The sequence below is a fragment of the Falco cherrug genome, chromosome 10, assembly GCF_023634085.1.
Source record: "Falco cherrug isolate bFalChe1 chromosome 10, bFalChe1.pri, whole genome shotgun sequence".
Lineage (NCBI taxonomy): Eukaryota > Metazoa > Chordata > Aves > Falconiformes > Falconidae > Falco > Falco cherrug.
The window spans coordinates 15,110,597-15,135,960 of NC_073706.1; the positions used below are offsets into that span (position 1 = coordinate 15,110,597).

Consider the following 25,364-nt stretch of genomic DNA (forward strand, 5'->3'; position numbering starts at 1 on the left):
GGACAGAGCTCTGCTATCGGCCAACTTAATTACTTACTGCTTTTGCCCCATTCCCTTATTAATTGTGGCCAAAGCACTGAGCAAAACTGACTTGCTGCTTGCTTTCCATTTCTCCTTATTCAAGACCAATTCCGTGACGGTGACAGCTAGACCATGAAACTGTTACACTGGGCTGTGTCTGCTCCCCCGCTGGTGCTCTCTGCCCGCCCCCCCCAGCAGTTGTAAACATGTCTCTCTACTTTATTCCTGCCTGCCTGGAGCAGATTCCTGGGATGTTAATGTCAGATACAGACCTGGCCTTGGATGGGCAGGCCCATAGCTGGAGCAGGATGGAACTGCATTACTGCCCCAGGAACCTGGAAACACCCTGCAGTGGGCGAATGGAAAAGCAGACCCCTTTTTGCAGGAAAAGCTTTTTAGTGGTGCTTGGGAGCCTCCAGCGCTGGTCAGAGGGGTGACCCTCTATACATCTCAACCCCAAGGCTCTAGCCATGGTGCAGTGCAGGGAAGGGAAGGTCAAAGGCTTGATGCTAGCAGCGAGCAGGAAAGCTGCAGTAAAAGCCACAGAGCCTGCGTACACACACGGTTAGCCCCTTTGCAGGCATCAGGACCAGCAGAAGCACAAAGGCATCCTGGATCAATCTAATTTCTGTATAAAAACAGGAAACTGCCCCTCCCTTTGCCAAAACAGAGGAAGAGCTGCATGGCCTATATCTGTGTCACCAGGAAAAGGGGCTGGGGAGGGAGCAAACAGCTCGCTTCATCTTATCCCAGGAGCATGTCAGAAGGAGGATGCCTCAGTCAATTTGTTCTAGGGATACTTTTAAGTCTGTCCCTAGCACAGGTCTTGGAAAATAGAAAGTGAGGAGCTCCAACAGGGCTCAGACCAGAGAGTCTCTGACCTCTCCTAACACCCATTCCCAGCAGGAGAAGCAGACGGGGGGGTTTGCTACAAGCAGCAGGGCAGGGGAGCGTCCCCAAGGCACCCTGGCTGGCAGGCATCTTGTGCAGAGCCTCTGGGTCAAATTCAGTTGGGGCTCATGGCAGCTGAACCCTAGTGCTATCTGATGGTTGGTTGGTGACCTGGAGGAAATGAATCCTCACACACAAGCCTGCCAACCCTCCCCTCCTCCTCCAGCAGGCACAGCAGGGAAAGCCGAGATTGATTCAAGACTGAGAAAAAATAAACCCTTTCCCTTCAGAAACAGTGCCTCCCACACTGAACCAAGAACTTTAAGGCAGGGTGGAAGCTCTTATTTTTGACACTTTTACTTCTGTAATGAAAAACATCTGAAGAGTGCAGGGATGTCAAATAATACCTTCCCTCTGTCCCACATCCATTACAGAAAGGGGAAAGTGAGGAAGCATCTATATTCCCCTCGACTGAGGAGAATCTAACATCGAGATATAGCTTGAGAAATAGCATCTGAGCCAACGTTCCCTCAGTGCGCAGCACCCTGCTCTCCTTTACTCCATCTCACACCACTTTTGTGTTACAATGGAGTCATAGAAAGGCAAGACTAGAAGATGAAAGAGGTAGAATATTTATTAGAAGACCCTGAAACTTTGAGGAACTCTTTAGAATAATTGAAGACAGCTGATGAATCAGGATGGAGGACCTGGAATAGCCTGACGTTTCAGCTACTAAGTTAAATAAATTGTTCCCCAACCCATCTAACAGCTTCAGCTACGGTAGATGGGCCTTCAGTGCCTGCAGTGTGCAAGCGCTAGAGGAACAGGCGGGTTGGCCACATGACTTAGCCCAGGATCTTGCTAATGGAAGAAGTACGTGTAAATGTAAATCCTTCAACTTGATTGTGTTTGCTCTGAAATTGAAAACACGTAAGTCGGGACATAATTGAAGCTTTATCCATTTCAGTGTCACCTGATCAACTAGAAATAGGGATTGTACAGTGTTAAACCAAAAATCATATACAAAGGTTCTTGTTCTGCATATAGGAGTTCTCAGTTTAGCCTGCAAGTGAGAAACCTCACAGTCATGAGCAGGTTTTCCTGACAGCGAATCGTGGACCTTGCTGCATTAAAACAGAAATATCAGAACGGTATTTGTTCACACAGTCATAACCATAATTTTCTGCTGTCTTGTCACGAGCAGGTCATGTACACTTGTGTTTAGATGTGTCTACAGAGGAATACAACCTGCAAATAAAGAACTGCAACAGAAGTTGTGGTTTTGTTATTACTGCTCAAGACTGAGATTGTGTGAGAAAAACACTTTCCAGTTCAGATGGGGAAAATGGAAGCACAAAGATTCATTACTTTGCTATTCAACAGAGCAGGTTTCTAATGGACTGTGTCTACAAAACAATTTAGAGATGAATAAGCGATGGAAGAGGCTTTTAATGCAAGTAGAATAAAAATCAGAGAATATAGTTCTCGGGCTAGATTACACAGCAAAGAATATCTTTACCTTCCCCTCTGATGCAAAGTATTTTTTGCTATAGACACTTGACTTCTCAAACCTTCCCCTCAAATACACTTTTTCTGTCTCTGTCATCTACATCACCTTCCCCCTGCAGCCAAAGAGCAGAGACTTTCCACTAGTTCTCCAACATACCTGCAGGAGCTGTTCCACCTGCGTGTGGACTTTTGTACAGAGACCAGACCAAACTGTGCCCGTTTTTACAGATGGAAGTTCTCCAGAGTGTCTTTCAACTCCTCCTACATTTTAAAAAGTCAGAGATGCTTTTGAACTATCACAGCATAGGTTGGAACAGACTGGATTTGATCCAACCTTTTTCACTGTCCGTCTTGTGGTCAAGGAAAGGGCACAGTGGTCCAGATCTCCTCTGCCTTCCTTGATTTCAACCAAAAGTAACCAGAAGAGTCCAGCCACCTCACTTTTGTCCTTATTGTCACCAGTTCCAACTTCTGACATCCTTCATAACAACTGTTCAGCCGTTTCTCAAACAGTGATGAGAGTTTGAGAGAAAGTCTGTACGTCACTGAGAGGCTCAGATGAAAACTGCGGTGGGAATATGGGTTAGTGCCCCCAAGGCCCTGTCAGCCTGTACCGCCTGGCAGCAGAGCAGATAATTTGCAGTGATTCTTTCAAGGAGGACATCTCTACAATGCCAGTGGCAGCCTTTGGGGCTGCAGTGCCTGCACCGCTCCTAGTCCCATCCTCGAACACCAGCATCCTTTTGGCTAAGACTTCTGCTAAGCTCCTTCTCCCTGCCTGCCCCCTCCCAGCTTGGCACTGAAAAGCAAACAAACAGCTCTGGGAGCTGCAGAATCTGCCGAGTCTGGCTTTCAGCAGGCTGGCGTCTCCTGGGGGACTGACCTGGGTGCCTGAGAGGGCACAAACTCTGACTGAAGCTTTTCCCACAGTTAGGGCATGAATCAAATGTCAGATCTGTGTGGATTCTCTGGTGTCTAATAAGGTCTGACAGCATGTGTTGGTCTTTCTCACAGTTGCAGCCCAGGCAGAGTCATTCTCAACCTAGCTGTTTGCAAATGTAGGAACTGAGCTTTATACCTCTCTCAGTTTTCGATAAAACTGTCCAAAGGGGTAATAAGTTTTTAAAGAGAAGAATTTGGAAGAATATGAGTACGCTGATATACAATGTGATTACATAAGCTCTGTTACATTAGGAAATCAAACTAATCCACCCTTTTCCCCCTAAATGTGATAGAATTTATAGTTGTGTTGCTCCTGGTAGTGCAGAATTCCCTTTTAAACTTTGCTGTACAACCTGCAGAGAGCCACACTCCAGAACTTTAAGTTGTTGCTTTATCTTCAAGCTTGAGTACAGGAGAGACGATTTTGACACTTCAGGCCCCTGTGGGAAAAACATGGCCCCAGCCAGAATGACTCTTAAGTCAGCATGGGAGCAGTCACGGGGACTTAGCTACATGATAGCTAATGTATGGAGTAGTATGTGAAATGTGGCTCTGACATTCCCTGGGCAGCTCTGGGGCCTTAAAAGAATAAAAAAGGCTGTAAAGGGTACCCAGGTATTCATCAAAAGGGAATAAATTAGGTGTGATGGGACTGCACAGCTTAAACCAGGTATTCAGCAAAGACAGCTCTGTGACTAGGACACACAGGGTGGATTTACACCCTGGAGCAGGGCTGGTCCCCAGGGCAGCTCTGCCTCCTGCACCTGCATGTGCCAGGTCTTTGAACACACCACCTGTGAGGTGGCATCTCCTCCTGTCCTTGGGCTGCCCTCAGGAGACAGGAGCTACATATTCAGGGACAGGATGAACGCGGCCTTTACCATCTGGGCCCTGACAAGCGCTTTCTGTGGGGTGACAGCGAGGAGCCGCTTCTCCTGTAACTCCCACTTGGGCTGTAGTAGCTCAAGCCCCATTGCCTCCGCAGAGCTCCCAGTCCCAGGTGCATCTCTTTTGGTCACTCCAGTCAAACTACACTCTGCTGCTTGGAAAGCTTTCAAAGGCCCAGGTAGGTGGTGGGAGGAAGAGGCTTTTTTACAGGAAAACATCTCCGCAGCCTTCACACATCCAGTTTCATGACCTGCCAGCCTCTCAAAGGAGCACGCAAGCTGGAAACACCCTGGGAGGAATCAGCCCACGCTGCCACTCCAGGGAGGCCGGTGCTGGCGTGCTCTGGAGGTGGGCATCGTGCAACCGGTGATGGGATTTTGTCATCAGATGGTCCCTTGCAGGCCCATTGGGAGCCTGGCTCTATCATAGTCCTGACACAGCCTGACTCCTCTCAGACACTCATCCAGAGGCTTCCTGCTCCCTAGCGTCCCGCCTGGAGTTATTGGAGTTCTTGAGGAGGAAAACAAGCTTTGCGGGTGCTGCTTTGTGCCATGCTCCCCGCTCCCCGCTGCCCGCGCTCTCCAGGCAGTGGCCACCTCCGCCCATCAGAAAATTAGCCAGAATACCCACCGAAAGCCCGGCTCTCCACTTTCGGGGTGCGCACTCTCCCTTCGGAGAAACCTATCGTGTCCCAAACAGACGCAGCACCAGCACCTCCCAGGATGGTGCCCCAGCTGCTCAAGCGCCCCCGGGCTGCAGCTGCTGTGCCACACGCGGGGTGTCTGCACCCTTTGCCCGGCCGACCCGCACAGTGCCCTCCTCCCCGCGGGCCGGGGATGCCCGGGGGCGCGGGGGTGCCCGGGGGCGCGGGGGTGCCCGGGGGGCCGGGGGTGCCCGGGGTCCGGGGGTGCCCAGGAGGCCGGGGGTGCCCAGCCGGGCCGGGGTGCCGGGAGGCCGGGCGTACCCGGGGGTGCCGTGAGGCCGGGGGTGCGCAGGGGTGCCCGGGGGGCCGTGGGTACCCAGCCGGGCCGTGGGCGCCGGGCCGGGCCCCCGCCGAGGCGCTGCCGGCGGAGTCGGGCGGCACCTGCGGGCGGGCCCCGCTACTGCAGCTGGGGGCGCGGGGCCGGGACCCGCCGGGGCGGGGGAGGCGGCGGGGGGTGCGTGGCAGCTGCGGGAGCGGCACAGGGCGGGGGGCGTCCCCGTGTCCCCCCGCTCTGCCACCCGCTGCCAGCACCCAGCGCAGAGCCGGCCGGAGCGCGGCTGGACGCTGCGACCCGCCGGGGGTCGCGCCCCCGCCCGCCCCCGCAGCCCCGGCTGGCGCTGGGGCCAGCAGGTCCCCAAAGGCCACGGCGGCCCGGAGCGGGGTCCTGGCTGACACCGGAGCGTCTGCAACTGCTAGAAGCGATGCGTCCCCCGCCCTGCTGCGTGTGTATCTAAAGAGGAGGCGCCTGGGCCGAGCTGTGGCACTGGGAGCACTGGGAGCTGCTGAGCCTGGCTGTTCACCCAGCACTACTTCGCAGGTGGTTTGGGAGCTCCAAACATTTTCTCCCAATCCACACTTTTCAAAAAACTGCCTTCTTTTAAACCACTTAGGCTTCTTCCACTACCCGGAGGGACAGACTAGCTGGAGAATCACAAGGACTCACAAGCCAAAATGTTCACGGGGATTTCTAAAAATCCCAGACACACTACAGAGCGGTTCCTGGAGGTGTGGGAGCCCTTACAGGCACTTGTGAGCTTCCAGTTAAATGAAGCGCTAAGGCCAACCCAGGGCCGGTGGCCCGGGCACACGGCAGGAGGGAGCAGGCTGGCAGCACGGTTCCACACCGGTGCTCCTCCTCAGATTAGGAATAGTTGCAATGGGAGGAAGGCTCCTGCTCCAGCCACAGAGGTCCTTGGGCCGGCCATCCCTGGGCAAGCGCTCCGTAGCTCCCACCGGAGTGAGCTGGTGGGGTAAAAAGAAGAAAATCCAGAGTATGGGCAGAGCAGGGAGGCGCAGTGGGTGCCATGCAGTCTGCACGCAGGGGCTGGGGGGCTCAGGCTGGAGGTGGGGGGCTAAGGCTGGAGGTGAGAGGCTCAGGCGGGAGGTGGGGGGCTCAGGCTGGAGGTGCTGCTCACAGGGGCAGGGGTCGCGTTGGTGTCAGCAGCGGAGCAGTCACGTGTAGGGGCCTATTTTAACCGCCTTCCCCACGCAGCAGAGTGCACGTCTCGAGGATTGAAATAGACCGTGGTTTGATCATTGTCTCTCCCAGGGAAATGGTTTTTAATGAGGTTTTAAATAATAAAGTGGGATAATTTCCCTGGCTGGCAAGATCATGAAATTTTTATGCCTCCTTTCTCTCCCAAAGTTTTATCAACCTTTATTTTTAGTGATGCATAATCCCCCTTTTAAGGAAAAAAAAAAAAAAAAAAAGCAGAGAAACCACTGATTTAGGGAAAGCTGCTCCTGGGCAGGGAATCTCAGCTGGAAAGCGGCCCCGGGGGCAGCGCCTGGGCAGCCCAGCCCCACGCCCTGGGGTGGGTGAGGACCCCCCAGGGACAGAGGGGACCTCCAGAGCCGGTGCAGGGTGCCAGTACTGGGTGCATACGGCTGGTGCAAGGTGCCAGTAGCGGGTACTGAGTGCAGGTGTGGGGTGCCAGTATTGGGTACAAAGTGGTGATACTGGATGTTGGTGCAGGGTGCCGGTGCTGGGTGCATGGTGCCGGCGCACAGCGCTGGTGCAGGGTGCAGTACTGGGTGCATTGCTGGTAGTGGGTGCCAGTACTGGGCGCATGGTGCTGGTGCAGGGTGCAGTACTGGGAGCACGGTGCTGGTGCAGGGTGTAGCACTGGGTGCAAAGTGCTGGTAGTGGGTGCCAGTACTGGGCGCATGGCGCTGGCGCAGGGTGCCAGCACTGGGAGCACGGTGCTGGTGCAGGGTGCGGGTACTGGGTGCCCATGCTGGGCGCCGGGTGTGTGTGTGCGTGTGTGTGTGTGTTTTGACGTGAGGAAGTGCCAAAGCTGCAATTGCTTTAGGAAGTCAATCGCAGGGGCCGGGGGACGCGTGCGCAGTGCAGCCGCGCCGCTCCGCTCCGCTCCCGCTGCCGCTCCCTCTCCCCCGGTGCCCAGCCCGGAGGCAGCGCAGAGGCGGCGGCCGGGGGCGGCGGGGCGGGGGCAGCGGACGGCGCTGCACGGCGGCGGCGGCGCGGATGCCCGGCCCGTGAGTACCCGGCGCCCCGGCCCGGGGCCGCCGCCGCCCGCGGGATGCCGGGGGGACACGCACGGGCCCATCGCCCCCTCCCCGCCCGGTGCCCAGCCCAGCCTCCCTCCCCGCTCCCCCGGGCGGACCCCGCTCTGCACGCTCCCCACCACCACCTTTGCACGCTCCCCTCTGCATGCGCCCCCGGCCCCGGGCATCCTCCCTTTCGCACGCTGCCCGCCCCCCCCCCCCCCGCCCCCCCCCGCCACGCACAGAGCACCGCGGAGCGCCGGGGATTGATGGAGCGGGCTCTGTCCGTGCGTCCGTGCGTCCGGCCGCCGCCTGGCACCAGCCCCCGTGTGCGAGGGCTGGGGGGAGCGGGGGGAGGGCAGCGGGATGCTCCGTGGGGACCCGGCGGCGGGGCGGGGGAACCCCGAGCGCCGAGCAGGGAGGGGGACCTCCCCAGCGCATCACCCCGGGGGAGGGCAGGGCTCCTGCGAGGAGGAGGAGGATGGAGGGGGAAGGAGGGGGCACCCTCCAGCTGCAGGGCCGGCTGCACTGGGGCTTGCCCAGCCCTGGGGGGGAGCTTGCAGGGAGGATCTCCCCCCCCCCGCCCCGGAGGCCTCCCCTGCCCAGGGCTGCCCCTGCTCTCCCTTCACCCACAGGTGGGTACCAGGGCAGCGCTGAGCATCCAGGCACCGGCTGGGGCAGGCAGGCTCACTCCCCGTGCCCCCCCATGCAGGGGGTGCCATGCCTCGATGCGGGGAGCAGGAGCGATCGGGAGCCCTGACCTGGCCGGGGCAGCGGGGAGCAGTGGGTCTGGGGGGGGTTGGCTGAGGTCAGGGACACCGTGGGCTCCGGTCCCCGATGGGTCTCCAGCAGCAGCTTGGCCAAAGGGTTGGGTGGTGGGACCTGGCTCGGTGGTGTCCGGGACGCAGCTGTCCCCCGTAGGGGCTGACATCCAACTGTCACCCAACACAAGCCCATCACGTGGGCAGCGTCGCAGGATGCCGCGACTTGGCCGAGAGATGGATTGGGCCAGACGCAGCCGCCGGAGCTGCTCCGCGTGTGGATCATTGTGCATCCCCAGGCATGGAGAGGTTCCCCTGGGAAGCTCCCTCTCCCCGCCGCTTCCATGAGGCTGCTCTGGCGCAGATCCATGGCCTTATTTAAGAAACTAAACAAAAAGTGTTAACTGAGTGGGAGGGATTTCCCTGCTTCAAGGGGAGTTCATTCCCCTCTGGATGCGTCTCCACCATCCCCGTCGATAGAGACGCTCGTCCCGTGTCACGCTGGATGAGTGGAGCCCATGGCGTTTGCTGGCCTGGTGGATATAGTTTTCTTTGGGAAAACGGGTTACCCCAGTGGGCACATATTTCAGAATATCTCCCAAGGGAGAGCTCCACATCAGATTTCCCTACAAGGATTTTAGCTCCTCTGCGTCAGCCCTTCCCCACAAATGACTCAAGCCGCTAATCAAAATACAGTCGTGTTCTTCAGCAATTAAACAAACTCCACCTCATAAGATTATAGTGGAGAAACAGAAATTTAGTGACATGAATATACCTCAATCAGGGTGCGGGTGCCCATTTTGATATTGTTATTAAAAAAAAGGAGGAACCGAAGGCAGATAATCAGATCATGCAATTCAAACCCAGAGAGGGTAAGGGGGAAAAATACCTTGGCAGAGTAATTAATGCTGAGTCTGCCCAACGTGCGGGAGCAGTGCGTCTCTGCTGCCTCCTGAAGCGCATCCTCTCCCATCTTTGCTTATCTTTGGTTGTAGTCTCACTTTTAGGCTGGACTTGGGCTACAGCATCTGAAGTTTCAACTGGGCTTGTGCAAAGGGGGCAGGTGAGCTCCGTGCTCTGGGCTCTTCTTCCCTGTGAGCAACAGGTCTGGAGTAGCAAAGCAGCTGCGGTGTTGCTCCTCGATCTCTGCAGAGCATGAGCTCAAGCTGCTGTGACTTTCCTCTTTTTTTCCAAATTTTTATCCAGTGGATAAAATTCTTTTGGAAAGTCAGCCCAAGAGGAGGCAAGAGCCATGCTTGTGAGCCATCCCACAGGGTGCCCTGCCTTTCCCTTCCAGCTCCTCCTGCTCTTCGGGCCGGTTTCTTGCACCAACCCCCAGGCCATGCCTGAGCACCCCAAAAGTAGAGCAGCCACGGCAGAGCGAGGCCAGCAGGCATCGCCACCTTTGTGCCGCTGTGCCACGCGCTTCTCGGGGTTCGGCACTTCGGGCTCTTGCCTGGAATAACAGCGGCTTCCGGGTGCCCACGGCCTTCGCCGAGACTTCCTATTACTCAGTTCCTTATTTGTCTCTGCACATCTCTCCCTGCATTTCCATTACAAAAGCTGTTGAGGGGTGGATCTAAAGCTGGTTGTTTATATACATTGTTTCATAACACCTCGTAATTTGAGGGGAAGAGAAGATACTGGCCATTATAACCACTTATTTTAGTCCCCCGGTGTGTAACAACATGGTTTTCGCCCCTGGGGAGGACGGGATGGGGGAAGAGTGTCTAACATCTTCCGTGGCATAAGAGGGGAAGAAACTGAACTCACTGGCTCACAAGGGCTCCAGCAACCCCGTCGCAGAGCAGGAGCTGCTCTGCCATGGCCATCACTGCCCCTGTCCCGGCCAGCTCAGGGAACGGACATCCCACCCCACAGGCATCTCTCTTTTCATACCATCCTGCACCAGCACCACACGAGTCTCCTCCAGCTTGTTTCCATCAGTGCTGGGCTCGCTCAGCCCATTACTTTCCCCAGATGCTTCACCATGGGTTCACCTCATGCAGCACAGGGAGGGTGACCTGCAGAAAGTCCCAAATTCTTACCGTGGCTGTGCGACGGTAGCATTGAGCCACAGCGCTGTTTGCGGCAGGTAACTCCATCGTCTGGCTCTCCCCGAGTTTCAGGACACCCATAACTTTTTGTAGGAATCAAACATCTTAAATCCAGCTGTGCATGCTCTGCAGGAGCTGCCGGCCCGCTGCTGAGCTGGGGCCGTGCCAGCCCCCGAGCTGTGGGGTGAGTCCCCTGCACAGCCCCCCAGCCTGCCCAGGTGCTGCCAGGGACCTGGGGACACGGGAACCGGTGGGTAGCTTTGGGGTAAAACTATGGTGAAATCAAAATCCTGGCTTTTGCTGGATCCAGAACACCGTGTAAAACAAGGCAGCAACCCCTGAGTTTTGATCAACCCTTCTGCGAAAGCATGCTCTGGGAGCACGGAGAATTACTTTATTTCTGTTATTTTTGGCTGGGAATCCACTGGGTTCCTTCTTCGGAGGGGACGGGTGACATAGACCTGCCATGTGTGTCTTCTCCCCTCCCCAGGCTCCCCTGGGGTGGGCACGGAGGTTGATGCCCCAGCCCACCACACCAGCTCCTCCAGGTCCGTGGGACCTCGGCCATCCTGGATGAGTTTACCAGGAGAGGCAGGGAGTGTTCTGCTGCTCACTCGCCCTGCAAAACCTCCTGCCTTTGGCCATTTCATGGAAACAGAGATTTACTGGGGGGAGGGTGGAGCAGCAGCAGCAATAAAAACAACCACAAGGTCCTTTGGGGTTCAGCTTTAACATTTGTCTTAAGACATGGAAAAAAGGGGGTTTCCTGACAGCAGGAAAATGTACGGTAGAGTTTTATAACAAGCCACCCTTCCAGTTCTCTAACCGCTTGGAAACAGCCTCAGTTGACCTTCTGAGGGCTCTTTGTGAAGACTGCTGGGTCTGGGGGCCCAGCTTTGCCAAGCTCCAGCCTTGCTTGTCAGCACTTGCCCATGCCAGAGGCAGAAATGCCACGGAGGCTCTAGGGCAGCAACAGGACGGGCACAGGGGAAGCGGAGCCCCCGATGTCCCCACACGTGGCCGTGGCTCTGGGTGCAGGGACAGGCTGTGGGTGCACTGGCAGCCCGCTCCCACAACTGGGGTTGCTGCTAGTTCAGTGTAGGGGGTCAGGCAGCCAGCAAAGGGTTTGGGGTTAAGGGTTTGGGGTTTTTGATTGCTCCCCCTCCTGCAGGCACGAACCCAACCGGGGCTTAAGCAGTTTCCTCCGACAGAAGGCAAATGCCCAAGCAGCATTTCAGTGCAAAGGGCAGGAGAAGAGCAAACAGGTACATATTGGCATTAGCAGGCAGGAACCCCGGAAAAGGAAGGGAAAGCTTCAGGCTAGCCTTGAAAAGCAAAATCCCCAAGGAAAGATGCTGCCTGTGAGCCTGGTGTGAGTTTCACCACGAGGAGAAAGTTCACAAAGGGGATTTGGGAACAGGGAGATGTATTGCCGTGACAGCAGTGGCAGGCGAGCTCCTGTGTCCTCTGACGGTACAGCCAAGCCCTGCAGCATCCCGGGGGCTCGGTGAAGGGCATCGCCGTGGCCTGTCACACGGGGGATCTCAGTGAGATCCCCAGCGAGGGCCGCTGCTGCGATCTGAGCCCAGAGTGCTTGTGATGGGCATCCCCCATGGCCAGGCTCCTGCTGCCCCGGCCGCCTCCCACAGCCCTGTCTGGCAGCTGGAGCGGGATGCAGCAGCTGCCTGGCACTGCCCTGGGGTCGGGGGCCACCGCTGGCACAGGGGCCACTCAGGGTGACAGGGCTTCCTTCCTCCCCGCGCTGCCAGCTCCTCCCCAGGGGTGGCCGAGCTGAATCTTGCCGTCCTTCTTCCCCTTTGGTCGGTTTTTAAATAACTGGCGCGGCCAGTCTTGGAGGACACGAGTTGCTCACAGAGCTCCCTGTCCCTTGTCCCAGCTGCGGCAGGGCAGAGCATCGCTACTGCCCTGGCGCCGGTGAGGGTGCTGTGACTGCAGCACAGGGATCACCTATGTCCCTTGGGGTGCTCCAGAGCTGGGACAGGACATCAGGTCACCAAATCCCCCTTGCCCCGGGTATTCGCCTGCAGGACAGTCTCCTGGGGGACGCCTTCTGCAGTCCCTCACTGTTTCGACACAGGACGAAACTCTGATGTGGGATGAAGTTTTACTGGTACAAGCAAAAGCTCAGCTCTGCAAGCTCTGGCCCAGGGACCTGTGGTGGCACTGGCTCTGGGGCCGGGGAGAACATCCCACCCAGCCCTGGATGCTCACCAGCAAGGTGTGACATCTGCCTGAAGCCAGACCTCAAAAGGCATCCATCAGGGCTGGCAGCGTGCAGGCAGCGGGGCCCACAGGTGAATAAACCACAGTGGGCAAATGTCCCCAGGGTGCAGCATTTGTGGGGTGGGCCCCCTTGTCCCCAGCCGTGGTGCTGGTGTAGCCCTGGCCCGGCCGGTCCCGCCGCTGGTTGAGCCGGCTGCCAGGCTCAGCCCTGCCCTGCCCACATCAATGGGTGCGGGGCCAGCCCTTGGGCAGGGAGCGTGGCTGGGGAGCAGGGCCAGACCTGTCCCTGGCGTGGCCGGACCCACCGCCTGCCCATGCTGGCGCAGGCTCCCAGACCTCCCTGTGCCCGGCCAGCGGCTCCCGTGCTGGCGTGGGTCTCCGGATGCAGCCGGTGGGGTGTGGGCTCGTGCCGGGGCTGAGGAGAAAATCGCATCTTGGCTGCGGCAGGGAGTGCTCGAAGCCGCGGTAAGTGATCCCTCTGATCCAGTGTTTCCCTGTGATGCAGGATCTCTCCTTTTCATCCCAGTCCCGGGTTGATTCTCTGCCTGGTGCCTCGTTTCCTCAGAAGGGGCAATTCTTTGTCTTCTTATCCTCGGTCCTCCTAGCATCCCCATCCACCAAATTACCACTAACACCCCCTCTTCTGCCCTGTGCTCCCTGGGGGGACACAGTGCTGCCCTCATTGGCATGTGCTGGGATGGGGACAAGCAGGTCCTGGGCTGGCAGGACACTGTGGACCAGGAGCACCCTGCCACCTGGCTCAGCTCCCACCTGGGCCACGCCAGTGCCGTATCCCACCCTTTCCTCTTCCCTTCCATCAGCCACCAGGCTCCGTCCGTGCGGTTTAGCCCCTACTGAGTATTGATTACTGTGATCTTTCTTCTCCTTTCACATGGATCATTACCAAATGCTTAACAGGAGTCTGCCTTAACAACGCCGCAATACCTCTACTAACAGAAACGTAATTGTCAGGGCTTGCCTTATTAAATCCCCCAGCTGATTGTCGCGGGTGCTATTTTTATGCTGTGAAATAATTAACTCTGTTTCAGTGCAAGAGCCAGGGCCGGAGGGGTGGGTGCCAGCCACACTGTGCCCGTTGTGCTGCCTGGCAGCCCGTGGTGGCCATGCCGGGACAGTCACGGGTCCACTCGCTTCTTGGCAGCAGCTGCTGGAGTGGTTCTTGTGGTCCTTCTGTGAGAGTTTGCGGTGGGATTTGGTTTGGAGGATGCTTGGCATAGAAATATACCCCGGCTATGGGCGAGGTGATGGGCAGGGAGCAGAGGAGGTGGCTGGTCTGGAAAAGGACCCCAGCATTGTCCTCATCGCGGCGGGAGAGGTGCCCATGGGGCTGTCAGCCCTTGTGGTGCGAAGGACCAGGGAGGTGTTGGGACACGCTGCAGCATCTCCCAGTTCCCATTGCCAGGACCAGCCTTTCCAGTCTCAGGGGATGGCAGAAAAATCACTGCCAGGCAGAGGAGTTCCCCCAAAGGCATCCGCTCGCCGCCACCGCCGCCTCCTCTGCCACATGCGTGAGCACATCTGCCGGTGTTAGCAGCAGCAGGTGCTGGGCAGGGCAGCGGGGACGCAGCCGGGATGCAGCCACGTGGGCATCGCCACCCTCTCGTCCCGGTGGGACGTGGGGAACCCAACCTGTCCGGTGGCTGGGATGGCTGGCACCTCTGTGCCGGTAGCATCGGGGTCAGCCTAGTCCTGTCCTGGCACAGCTGGGGGGCTCAGCCTCACCTCTTCAGTCTTTTTTAATAGATTGCTAAAGGGAGCGGCGGGGGGAAAAGCCAGGTCTAAAAATAGCACCTAAAACTTCCTGTGCCTGGCAGGTGGCTGGGGCAGGCGGCGGGGGCGGTGGCAGCTGTGGGGCTCGGCGGTGGCGGCGGCTGCCCACGGAGTAACCCCGGCAGAGGGGGGCCCGGGGGTGCTGGCACCCCGTCATCCCCCCGGTGCCGGCGGGGTCAGCCTGCGTCTTGTTGCACTCAGTGGCTGGTTTCAGCCAAATTTGGCAGAGGCCGGAGGTGCTGGGTCCTTCCTGGGGGAAAGGCAGGGAGGAGGCGGGGAAGCTGCAGGCTGGGCTGAACCCTTATTAGACACTGGAGAATCCAGCAGCGGTGTGCAGGCGGCCAGGCGCTGCTTGCATTGATCCAGCGTGGCCGGTCTTGCAGGTGATGGGCATCTTGCAGCTCCCCTGAGGCACGGCGAGGGGCCAGATGTGGCGCCGCTCCCCTCCAAGGCGTCACTGGCACGTGTCAGGGGTCACCCGTGCCAGCAGCTTGGCCGGGGACGGTGTCTCTGCCGGCACCACAGGAGGCTGGTGCATCGCCCCCGCTGAGCAATCCCCGCCGGGGTCGGCGGTGAGCAGCACATCTGCCCTCCTGGTTTTGACCCATAAAATAGGCAGGGAAGGTCTCTCCCGGGCTGGAGGGCTCGTACCGTGGCTGAGGAATAAAAATATCCTCAAAGCCAGGGGGTGCCCCGAGGCTGGCAAGCCGGGGGTGCTGGGCACCCCGTGGGAGCGTGGCCGCATCCTGGCAGCCTCTAGCCCTTGGAGCTGGCCCTGCCTGGCAGTGGCAAAGGGAATCCTAGAAAAACACTTGGGAAGTGAATGCGGTTCAGGTGACCAGAGGTACGGAGCCCCGCTGAGTGCCTGTGAGGACAGCAGCGACGGCGCGGTGGGTGCCGGCAGGAAAAGGAGCCGCTGAAGTGGAGGGTGACTTCTGGGGGGGGTTGCTCCAGACGGGGCGGGGTTGGGGATGGTGACAGTGTTGGTTGTTGGGTGCCGGGCTGTGCCATGTTGGGAAGAGAGGAGATAACAGCTCGGTGTCCCCGGGGAAGGGAGGGAAGTGGCTGAGCCGAGCAGGGCACTGGGCCAGGCTGATAACGGGCACATGCCACAGCCGGGCGCCTGGCCCACCCCTGTGGCCCCAGGGGAGTGTGCAGGGGGTGCCGGCATCCCTCCTCCCTCTTTCTCCCCTTTTCTCCCCTTTTCCACCTGCAGTGAGCCCGTGTGAGAGGGCAGCCGCCAGCAGAGACCACAAACTGGTGTTGGTGGCTGGGGTGGTGCCAGGCTGGAGCCCCCTGCACCCGCAGTGGTGCCGAGGGCAAATTTAATCAAGGGAACGGAGGTTGGGCATCTGATTTCTCTTTCTCTCTTCTTTTTTTTTTCCCCTGAAGAGGAAAAAAACCAAACAACTTCGTGAGTCACTCTTGGCCAAGGGAGCTGGGCTTCGCTCTACACGGCAGGCAGGCTGGCACATCCCCGCGTGGCAGGGACGGTGCCGGGAGGCACCGCGGGAGGCTCTGACTCAGCCCACCCTCGGGCACCGGCCCCTTCCCTCGCTGCCGGCATCCTCGCCCCGTGGGCAGCGCCGGAGCCCCCGGGATGTCTGGGGTACAGCGTGGCGGAAAGCACCGGCACTTTGAAGCGGTGTCAGCTGAGTGCCAGCATCCAGCCCATGCCCACCCTGGGGACAGCCCGTGTCCACCCTGGGGACGTATTCTGCCCATCGCTCCTCGGCAAAGCCGCTTCCCTGGCCATGGGTTGTCCCAGGGATGCCCAGGAGGTCTCTGAGATGCCCAGCTGCAGCCAGCGCCGTGGTTGGTGCCATTCCTGGCCGGGGAGCCCCGGCTCAGCTGCCATCATGTCTGCGGCGGCTGCTGGCTCCGTCTGAGGGGTGGGAAGGGGCAGGACCACCGGGCTGCGCTGCCAGCTGGACTCGCTCTGCCCTGCTCCTGCCCTGCCGGGGTGGCCAGCCCTGCGGCGGAGCGGTCAGGAGAGCCAGGCCCTGCCGGGGCTTTCCCAAAAAAGGCCTGAACTCTTCGGTTGAGTTTGCCACTTCCCTTACCACTCCCTTTCCTGTGAGAGGATGTGTACAGCCGCTTTTCTTTTCTCTTTCTCTCTTCTTTTCTCTCCTGTCACCCTGCCCTCAGAGCCGGCAGTTCCGGTGATGCCGCGCACCCCCTGAGCCGGCCGGGGTCACCCTGGCCGGCTTCCGCCGCCGCATGATGGCCAGGCTACAGGTACGGACGGGCCACCGGCAGCTCCTGCCGGGCCCTGCGTCCCCCCACCCACAGCACAGGGCCGGCTGGGCACCTCGGGGGCTCGGGGCAGGCTGTGCTGGGGGTGCCCCCGCACCAGGGTGGGCGCTGGTTTGTGCCCCACTTGGCAGAGGCAGGGGTGGCTGGAGGGGGGTGCCATGTGGCTCAGGGCATCGTCCCCAGCTGGGGCACTTGGGGAAGGTGGGGTGCGTGTGGAGGGGCGTCATCCCCACAGCTGGTGTTTGACATCACCTTGGTTTTGCCTGCGTGGGCGCCCTGATGCTATGGCTCCCACTGCATGGGGAGTCCCCTCTCTATCTGGGGGGAGGATGGGGCAGTGCCATGCTCAGTGGGGACATCACAGGCACGTGAGCTGGCCTGACCTGGGGACACCCAGCATGTGGGGAGTCCCAGGCCAGGTACTGCAGCCATCAGGCAAAGGCTCACGGGGGGGCTCAGGGAGCTCACAGTATTTGGGCGAGGGTGGCTTTTGGGGCGTCTTTTCTCTCTGCTGGGGAAACGTCCCCTTTCTGTCATCCTTCCTCTTTTCACGGCCTTGCGTGCGCGCCCTCACCTTCCCTCCGGCACTTGTAGGCTCTGCTGCCTGCTGGCACTTCCTTATCCGCCGGCCCTGGCTGCAGTTCCCAGCCCCAGGGCAGCCAGAAGCAGCCCCACGGCACATGACCCCCGCTGGTGTGGTGGGATGGGGTGCTAAGGGGTGCACGTGGCTGGGAAACGGGCTCTGAGCATCCAGAGCGTGATGGCATTGCCCTTGGGTGCCGATCCGGAGTGGGCTGGCGTTGCCTTTGCGTGCCAGTCGGCCGCACACCAGCATTGCCCTTCAGTGCTGGGGCTGGGGGGCCCTTTGCAGCCCCTCACCCCCCTTCTCCTCCCTGTCTCCCTTGGTGCAGCCCACACAGCCGAGATAGCCCTAGGTGGGTGCCACAGCACCCGGGATGGGCAACAAGCTGATCCTGCCTCCTGGCCGGGTGCTGAGTGCACCCAGTGGGCACGGGGAAGGGGTGCTCCTGGCTGGGGGTGCTGCTGTGTCCCGCTGCCTCTCTGAGGTGTTTGGCTGAGCTGCTTGCAAGTCTGCTCTGGCCAAGGTCAAGCACCAGCCGCAGGAGCGAAGTGCCTGGGGGTCCCCCGGAGCAATGCCACACACTGTCCCCGCGCTGTCCCTCAGCCACCCCCCATCCACCTGCTCCCGTCGCTGCCTTTGCTTCGGGCTGGGCTGGGAGGCTGCAAGCTTTTCCCAGCTTTCAGGTTTTCCTCCTGCTCGCCCCATTCCCACAGCCTCGTCACCGGTTGCTGTAATTAGCGCTGGAGCCCCGCTGGGAGCCGTGCCCGGAGCCCGGCTCCCCCCGCCCCACTGTGAGGCTGCAGCCCCCCAGCAGCTCCGGCACGGTGGGGCTCGGGGCTCAGCACTGGGATGTCGCCGTGGGTGGGCAGGGGGAAGAGTGGGCACCGGGAGGGGAGGACGGACGGGGGAAGCAAAGGAAAGGGAAAAAAGCCGGGGGTTAAATGGGCCTGAGGGCGGTGGGTGGGAGAGGGATTGGAGCCTGCTGCTGAGGCGGGTGACAAGGTCACAGCCATCCTGCCAGCATCGGGGCTATAAATAGGGACAATTGGGAGCGAAATGCAAGCTCTCTCCTTTTTCGTTCCTGTGGGAGCGATGGGAGCCAGCCGGAGGTTTGCAAGGGCCCAGGCAAGGAGCTCACAGAAGGCGCTGCTGGGCGATGGCCGTGCCGGGGCTGGAGGGCTGCACCCACAGGTGTGGCCATGGGCTCACGGGGGGCTCTGGGGACAGCCTTGTCCCCAGCTGGGACCTGCACCCTGGCTCTGTCCCCCTTGCTGAGTCCACAGCAGGACTCAGACCTGAGGTGTTGAGACCTGGGGCAGCTGGAGACAGGGATGCTGGGGCTGAGGTGGCCGGGGGCTGTCCCTGCCTGCTGCCCCCTGCTCCTGTTCCTTCCAGCAGGGGAATGACCGTGATTGCTGCCCATTGCCCTCAGCCGGGGACAGGGAGGCAGAGCCGGCCGTGACCACATCCTTACCCCTACCTGTGCGGAGGTGGGTGCTGAGCCCTGGCACCACTCCTGCCCAGGAGCATCCCTGCTGCGTGCTGGGCCAATGGTGCAGGCAGGGACAGATGGGGACAGACAGGCCTGTGGGCGCAGGGGGACCGTTCTGCAGCAGCGGTGCAGAGCACTGGGCTCAGCCAACACTTGGCACAGGGTGAGTTTTGGTTTGGTGCCGGGAGCTGTGAGAACTCCCCACCCTGTTTCCTTCCACTCACATGATGCCGTGGAGCGACTCCGACTTCCCCATCCCTGGCCGGAACGCGCCAGGGGGGTCTGGTCGCACTTCCTCACAGCGCAGGGCATGGCCAGGGGCATGCCAAGCTGGTGCTGAGTCCCTGCCCGGGCCTGCTGCGCCTGCAGGGCTCAAGCACCACTTGCCAAAGTGTGGGAGGGGGTCCCGGGCAAAGCGTGGGGCTGGCAGAGCATCTGCCACCCTGTTTCCCCTCCTCCTTTCCTTCTCACTTCCTTTTCTTGCACGCTTTCTGCCTGCCTGCCATGCCCCAGCTTGCCACCTGCAAAGGGCTTTTCCCAGCGTGGAGCAGCCCCCCAGAGCCTCTCAAAGCCGGAGGGTCCCACTGCAAAGGTAACGCGGTGCCACCCCTGTCCCTCCCCACAGGCTCCATCGAGGAGGCGGCGGGGACGTTAGCTGGGGGGTCTCGGCGGCACGGCTCACCCACGGGCTGGGAGGAGCAGAGAGCAGCAGAAGAGCCCCCAGAGCACGACCCAACCCCGTCCACCGTGTATGAGGCTGGGACGCAGGTGAGGTGGTGACCATCTCAGGACGGGCTGGTGGCCGGGGCAGAAAGCGGGGACCCAAACTAAATCACCTCCAGTCGTGGCGCTGGGGTCTCTCGGTTACCTCCGGGTGCTTGCAGATGGTGGGGGATAAGCACCGGCAGCTCGTTCACCCGCGCCCTGCCCTCCTGCCTTTCAGTACGCAGGACCCGCGTCCGCAGAGACACCCCTTCCGATGTCCCGGCATGAGACTTCTCCGACAACGGTGCAACCCACCAGCAACCACCGCCCCAACGCCTGCTGCTTCTGCTGGTGCTGCTGCTGCAGTTGCTCATGGTACGTCCCACCGCCCGCCCCAGCCCAAGGCTCCCGCAGGGCCATGAGCGTCACCCACCCACCGCATCGTATGATATTTGGGGGTCCATGGGAGCATCCAGGGGGGATGCAAGGGTTGCCCACGTGTTGCTGGTCCCCTGTGCTGTGTGCAGTGCCAAGCGCTTGGACACAGCTGCTGCCTGAACAGGCACCCAGGTTGGAGGGAGTGGGGGTCCCGCAGCAGCCCCCAGCCCTGAGGGCTCCCTTTGGTGCAGCCTGTGGCACAGGCAGTAGGATGGCAGCTGGGGTAGAGCCGGGTCCGCTCACTGGGCTGAGCCTCTGAGCTGCTTGTGTGCTTGCGTTGGGGCAGGAGTTGAGAGCAAAATGGGTGTCGTGGTTGGAAAGGGTGTAAATGGTGTTTTGGAGCGGATGGGCATCAGTGGTGCTGTGGCGTGGTGCTCTGCCCCCATGGAGCCTGGTGAGCCCGAGCTGAGCCTCAGTGCACCATGACTCCTGCCCATCGGCCAGATCTTTTAAAATATGTAGAGAAGGCAGCGGCACCGGGAAGCCCCCTCTGGCACTGCACCAGTGGCTCTCCTGGGCTGGATGTCCCCGCTGGGCTGCGTGGGGGGAGCTGCTTTCATGCGGCTGGAGAGTCCTGCCCGAGGTGGATGGCCGCCCTCCATGGGAGCCCTCCCGGGCAGCTCTGCCTTGGAGCTGCAGGTGCAGAGTCCAGCCCCGGCCTCCCAGCACTGCCCAAAGCCAAGGATGTAACCAGCCGTTTGCCTGCGGCTGCACCTCCTGTCCTCTCTGAGGATCCCCAGCTCCTTTGTCTCTGGATAGCCCAGATTTTGGACAGGCCATCTGCTCTGCTGCATCCTCAGCATCTGCCCGCTCTGAGATTGCTGGTGCCTTTGGGCTTTGCAGCAGCTTTGGGCTTTACGGGCACTGAGAGCACCAAGCTTGGAGCGGAGCCCCACAGCGCGGCCCCAGCACCGATGCCAGCCCCAGGCAAACCCCCACTGTGCCCCTGGGGCCCCGTCTCGCCTGATCCCATCTCGTTTCCTCACATTTTCAAGGCAGCGAGGACAGCAAGCAGCTCCCTTCACAGCCTGCCCTGATCAGCTCCCTCCTGGCCACCACCCCAGGCTGGGTGGCATTTGGCTGTGGGCAGGGTGACCCTTCCCCGTGTCCCTCCTCCATTGCCGCAAGAGCCCGTGAGCAGAGATGGGGCAGCAATCCCCGCTGTACCCCGCTCCCGGAGCAAGCAGTGACCCATGCCAGCCGTGCTGGGGCTCAGGCGTGCCAGGGACGTGCCCGCAGCTTTGCCCACCCCGGCCGCCCCTGCCGCTGGGGCAGGAGTTTGCACACTGAATCTTGTGCGGGTGGCGAGGGATGGTGTCGCAAGCAGGAAGGGCTGTGGGTGGCACCGGGCGCCGAAATTCAGGGGCTCGAGGGAAGTTGGCTGGAGGCTGCTCTCCCCTTGTGCCACCAGCACCCCTGGGGCAAGGGACGGGGCGGGGACAGGGGACACTGGCACCTTCATCCCACGCCCTGCCTCCAGGCTGGAGCAGTGCTGGGGTGTCCCGGGGGTGCAGGGTCCATCTCTTTGCCTTCCTCCATCTAACGCAGCCACCGGCCTCCTGAGCGAGCTGGAGCTATCACCGGCTGGAGCCCGTGATAACGAGACACGGGGGCTGAGCACACCACGGTGCTGAGCCCCCATGGCCACAGCCACCCCCATTTATTTATGAATTGGTGTTTATTCATGGTGGTTCACAGTGGTGGTGCCCTGTGGCCGCTCCAGCAGGACCCTGGCACATGTGCCAGGCGGTGGAGGGGGGCCAGGCTGCGCCTGTGCCCAACCGCAGGAAACACCCGAAACACCCTCGCACAGTGACAGCCAAATTGCACAAGGGAGCCGGGGTGCTGCCGGGGCGGGCAGGGTGCTGGGGAGCAGACGGGTGTGGGATGTGCTGGTGCCCACGGGAGAGATTCGGTAGCCAGGACCAGTCGGGGAGTCCAGGTGGGGGTCTGGGGGGTGTCCCCAGCGCCCCTGACTACCTTTCCATCTCCCCGTTAGGAACGAGGACCGGGAGCAAGCATGGAGGGCATCCCGGGAGACCAAACTGGAGACCATCCCAAACTGTGAAGCGTGGTGAGGGCAGGGGCGGTACTGCAGGGGCAGAGGTGGGGAAGCGGCATGGCACAGCATGGCATGGCATGGTCCCTGCTGCCACCCTCCATGGCACCCAGCCCTCCATCATGCCCGCTGGTGCACACACGGGGAGCAGGATCAGGGCACCCGGACTCCGGGCGGGGGGTTCCTGGTTCCCACCAAGAAACAGGGAGCCTGGAGCCACAGGCTGCAGCCCCTTTCTGGGGCCCTTGCAAAGGGAAACTGAGGCACACAAGAACCTCAGCATCTTTCAGGCCACATCCCAAGGGCAGAGCCTCATCCTGCCCTTTACACCCATGGCCAAGAGCACCTCACAGCCGCAGGGAGAGGATGGGATGGGTTGTTCTGCAGGCTCAGCACTGCAAAAGAAGCAGAGGCAGCAGCAGTGTAAATGTACTGTATATCTACACTTGGGGAGGAGCGGAGCAGGCAGGCACCCTGCTCCAGGGGTGCTCTGTACTGAGCACCCGGTCCTCAGGGGATGAGCATGAGCCCTCACACGCAGCCCAGCTGTGTGTGCTCTGTTCAGCACCTGGCACAGCAGGGTTAGGGGGCAGATGTGCTAATTAGCTACTGATAATGACTGCTCCTGCCCTGCTTTAGCAGGTAATAAGTATTTGCTGGGGAGCAGCCTCCCTCCCTCCCTCTCTCCTGCAGCTGTGAGGGATGACGGGCTGATGTCAGTCTCTCCTCAGCCGGCTGGGAGCTGCTGCTCTGCAAGGGCTTTTGTTCCCTTCTGGGTACCAAAATACGTCTCAGCTTGGGAAACGCAGCTGCAAGCAAGCCCCCGCTCCAGCCCGGCCGAGCGGAGCCGGGATGGACCCCACGAGCGACCTCCAAAAGCCTCCGTGATAAAGCGGAGCCCCAGCAGGAGCAGCCTCGGCGTGAGCAGGGGGGATGCGTGCGGGCACGGTCCCCCTGGGATGGGAGCAGGGATGAGCACGGCCGAGCCATGCGGGGAGGGACCGAGCCGGGAGCCCGCAGCCCTCCCGGGCCAGCCGTAACGCTGTCCCCTTGCCTTCCCCGCCGGGACGGGCAGCGCCAAGCCCACGCCGGAGGAGGTGCGGGGCTGGGCACAGTCCTTCGACAAGCTGATGAAGAGCCCGGCGGGTCGCAACGTCTTCCGGGAGTTCTTGCGGACTGAGTACAGCGAGGAGAACATGCTCTTCTGGCTGGCGTGCGAGGAGCTCAAAACCGAGTGCAACAAGCACACCATCGACGAGAAGGCCAGGATGATCTACGAGGACTACATCTCCATCCTCTCGCCCAAGGAGGTAGGGGGCAGAGCCTTTAGGCGGCTAAAATGGGGCTGGGATGGGGGTGTCCTTGGGAGAGGGCTCCGTCCCAGCTGCCGCCACAGCCCTGCGGCCGTTAGGGGACAGGGTGGGTGGTCGGGGATGAGCTTGGCAGGTAATGGGTTTGCTTTGTGGTTGTGCACCGCGGTGGGGAGGGCACCCCCGGCCCCCCAGAAGCCCTGGGCCACAGCCGGCAGCGGGACCGTGGGCCAGGTTGTGCTGCAGGACCAAAACCTCACGAGGGCACCAGTGGGCCGAGGAGACACAGACTGGGCTGGGTTGGAAAAGACCTGGGAGATCGTCCAGTCCAACCGTTAACCCAGCACTGCCCAGCCCACCACTAACCCATGTCCCCAAGTGCCACATCTACATGTTTTTTAAACCCCCCCAGGGGTGGTGACTCCGCCAGGTCCCTGGGCAGCCTGTTCCAGCGCTCGGCCACCCTTTCGGTGAAGGAATTTGTCCTAATATCCAACCTGAACCTCCCCTGGTGCAATCCGAGGCCGTTTCCTCTTGTCCCTTCACTGGGAGAAGAGACCGACCAGCTCACAGTATCCCCAGGGTGGGGGCAGCCCAGCCCCCCTCCTGTGCCCAGCAAGGGGATGTGGGGAGGACCTGGAGTGGGGTGCCAACACCCCGGGGCAGAGCACACCGTGGTCTCCCCATGTCTGGCCCGCGGTGCCACACCGATACCCCGTTTTCCCGTTAGAGCTTGCGCAGGGGTGGGTGCCAGGGCTGGGGGCTTGTCATCGGGGGTCCCTCAACCCCCCCGTTTCTCTCCCTGCTGCCCAGGTGAGCCTGGACTCGCGGGTGCGGGAGGTCATCAACCGGAAGATGCAGGAGCCGTCCTCGCACACCTTCGACGATGCTCAGCTCCAGATCTACACGCTCATGCACAGAGACTCCTACCCTCGCTTCCTGAACTCTGCCATATACAAATCGCTGCTCCAGAGCGTCTCCCACTCCTCCTCGGAGTCCTAAGGGTGCCCGCCAGCTGTGGGGATGCCAGTGGGGACATGGTGGCCAGGGAGGGCTTGGTGTCGCCTCCCTTCCAGTGCCCTCCCTGCCAGCCCCCCCACCCAGTTTTTAGCTTTTTACCTATGAACCATCACCCCGGTTTCTGGACCACCCTCCAGGACTGTCCCTGGGGCTGGTGCCACTGCGGCAGCACAGCCCAGGCCGGCTCGTACTACTGAACCCCAGCCCCGTCCCCGCCGCTGGCCGGAGCGAGCCGGGGGAGCGCGCGGGAGAGCGCCCGGGGCCTGGCTCCCCCTGCACCCCGTTTTGAAGAGGTCACTTTATCCCATCTCTGCCACACCTGGGGACACGACCTGTCCCCGTTTCCCACCTGAGACCCAGTTGGGGACTGGGTTGGGGTTTTTTTGGGGTGGGGGGAAGGTCGATTGTTGTTGGGTTTTTTTGTTGGTTGGTTGTTGGTTTGTTTTTTTTTTTTACTCTATTTTAAATGCTTTTTTTGTTGGCTTTTATTGGGGGACTCGAGGGGTGGGAGGGGGGGTTTGACAAGCGTCTCTGTACATATAAAAACTTGTCAAGTTTACATCGCTCCGCCTGTTTGAAGCAGCCCAGGGGGCAGGGCACAGCGCTGCAGCCTGTTTGCATTCCCAGTGGATCTGGGGGGCAGCCCCCCCCCCCAGGGCCTCAGGAGGGGCCCGTGGGGCCACCAGAATGTGCTCAGAGGGTGGGAGCAGGTACCCTACAGCTGCCTCCTCCATCAGCCCCCATCGCACGTGCCCACCCTGAGACACCACATGCTGGTCACCCCAAAGCAGCTGCATCCTCAGTTCACAGACCTCAGGGAAGGGGAAAACACACGTGCAGGTATTTATTATTCCCCCCCCCCCCCCCCCCCCCGCAGAGACGCACAGGCACTGGGACCACTGAAAGGGGAGGCTCCCAGCTGGCCCCCGCCTGCCCTGCTGCGAGCCCAGGGGTCTGCCCTGGCTCCCTTGGGAGCAGCCAGGCAGGGCTCCACACAGGATGGGAAACATCACAGGGAAGATCAATAGCGTCCATGTGTTTTTGTACAGCATGAGGAACAATTTAGTGGAGCCCCGGTACCCAGAATTAAAACGTTTCTGCAGCAGCCCCTGCCCTCTGTGGTGAAATGAAGCCGATGCCGAGGTCCTGCCACCCAGCGCAGCCACCCTGATTCAGCCCCGCTGTAGAA

The 25,364-nt window shown here is 60.5% G+C and overlaps 2 protein-coding genes across 5 annotated transcripts; one reads left to right on the forward strand and one right to left on the reverse strand.

Moving 5' to 3' along the window:
• Nucleotides 1-1,368: 1,368 nt before the first annotated feature.
• LOC129736949 (collagen alpha-1(I) chain-like) lies at nt 1,369-10,325 on the reverse strand. Its single transcript, XM_055722551.1, has 2 exons — nt 10,269-10,325; nt 1,369-5,854 (listed from the first exon to the last, which is right to left on the reverse strand). The coding sequence occupies exons 1-2, from the start codon at nt 10,323-10,325 to the stop codon at nt 4,865-4,867; spliced, it is 1,047 nt and encodes a 348-aa protein (XP_055578526.1). The 3' UTR covers nt 1,369-4,864.
• RGS19 (regulator of G protein signaling 19) lies at nt 7,292-24,495 on the forward strand. Of its 4 annotated transcripts, XM_027813641.2 has the most exons (7): nt 16,389-16,550; nt 18,547-18,641; nt 19,269-19,411; nt 19,587-19,723; nt 21,786-21,860; nt 22,921-23,155; nt 23,969-24,495. In XM_027813641.2, exons 4-7 carry the CDS (start codon nt 19,623-19,625, stop codon nt 24,155-24,157), a joined length of 600 nt encoding a protein of 199 aa, XP_027669442.1. In that variant the 5' UTR covers nt 16,389-16,550; nt 18,547-18,641; nt 19,269-19,411; nt 19,587-19,622; the 3' UTR covers nt 24,158-24,495. The 4 variants fall into 4 exon arrangements, with proteins under 4 accessions (XP_055577741.1, XP_027669442.1, XP_005444927.1 ...); XM_055721766.1 differs by lacking the exons at nt 16,389-16,550; nt 18,547-18,641 and adding an exon at nt 7,292-7,450; XM_005444870.4 differs by lacking the exon at nt 18,547-18,641.
• Nucleotides 24,496-25,364: the final 869 nt, after the last annotated feature.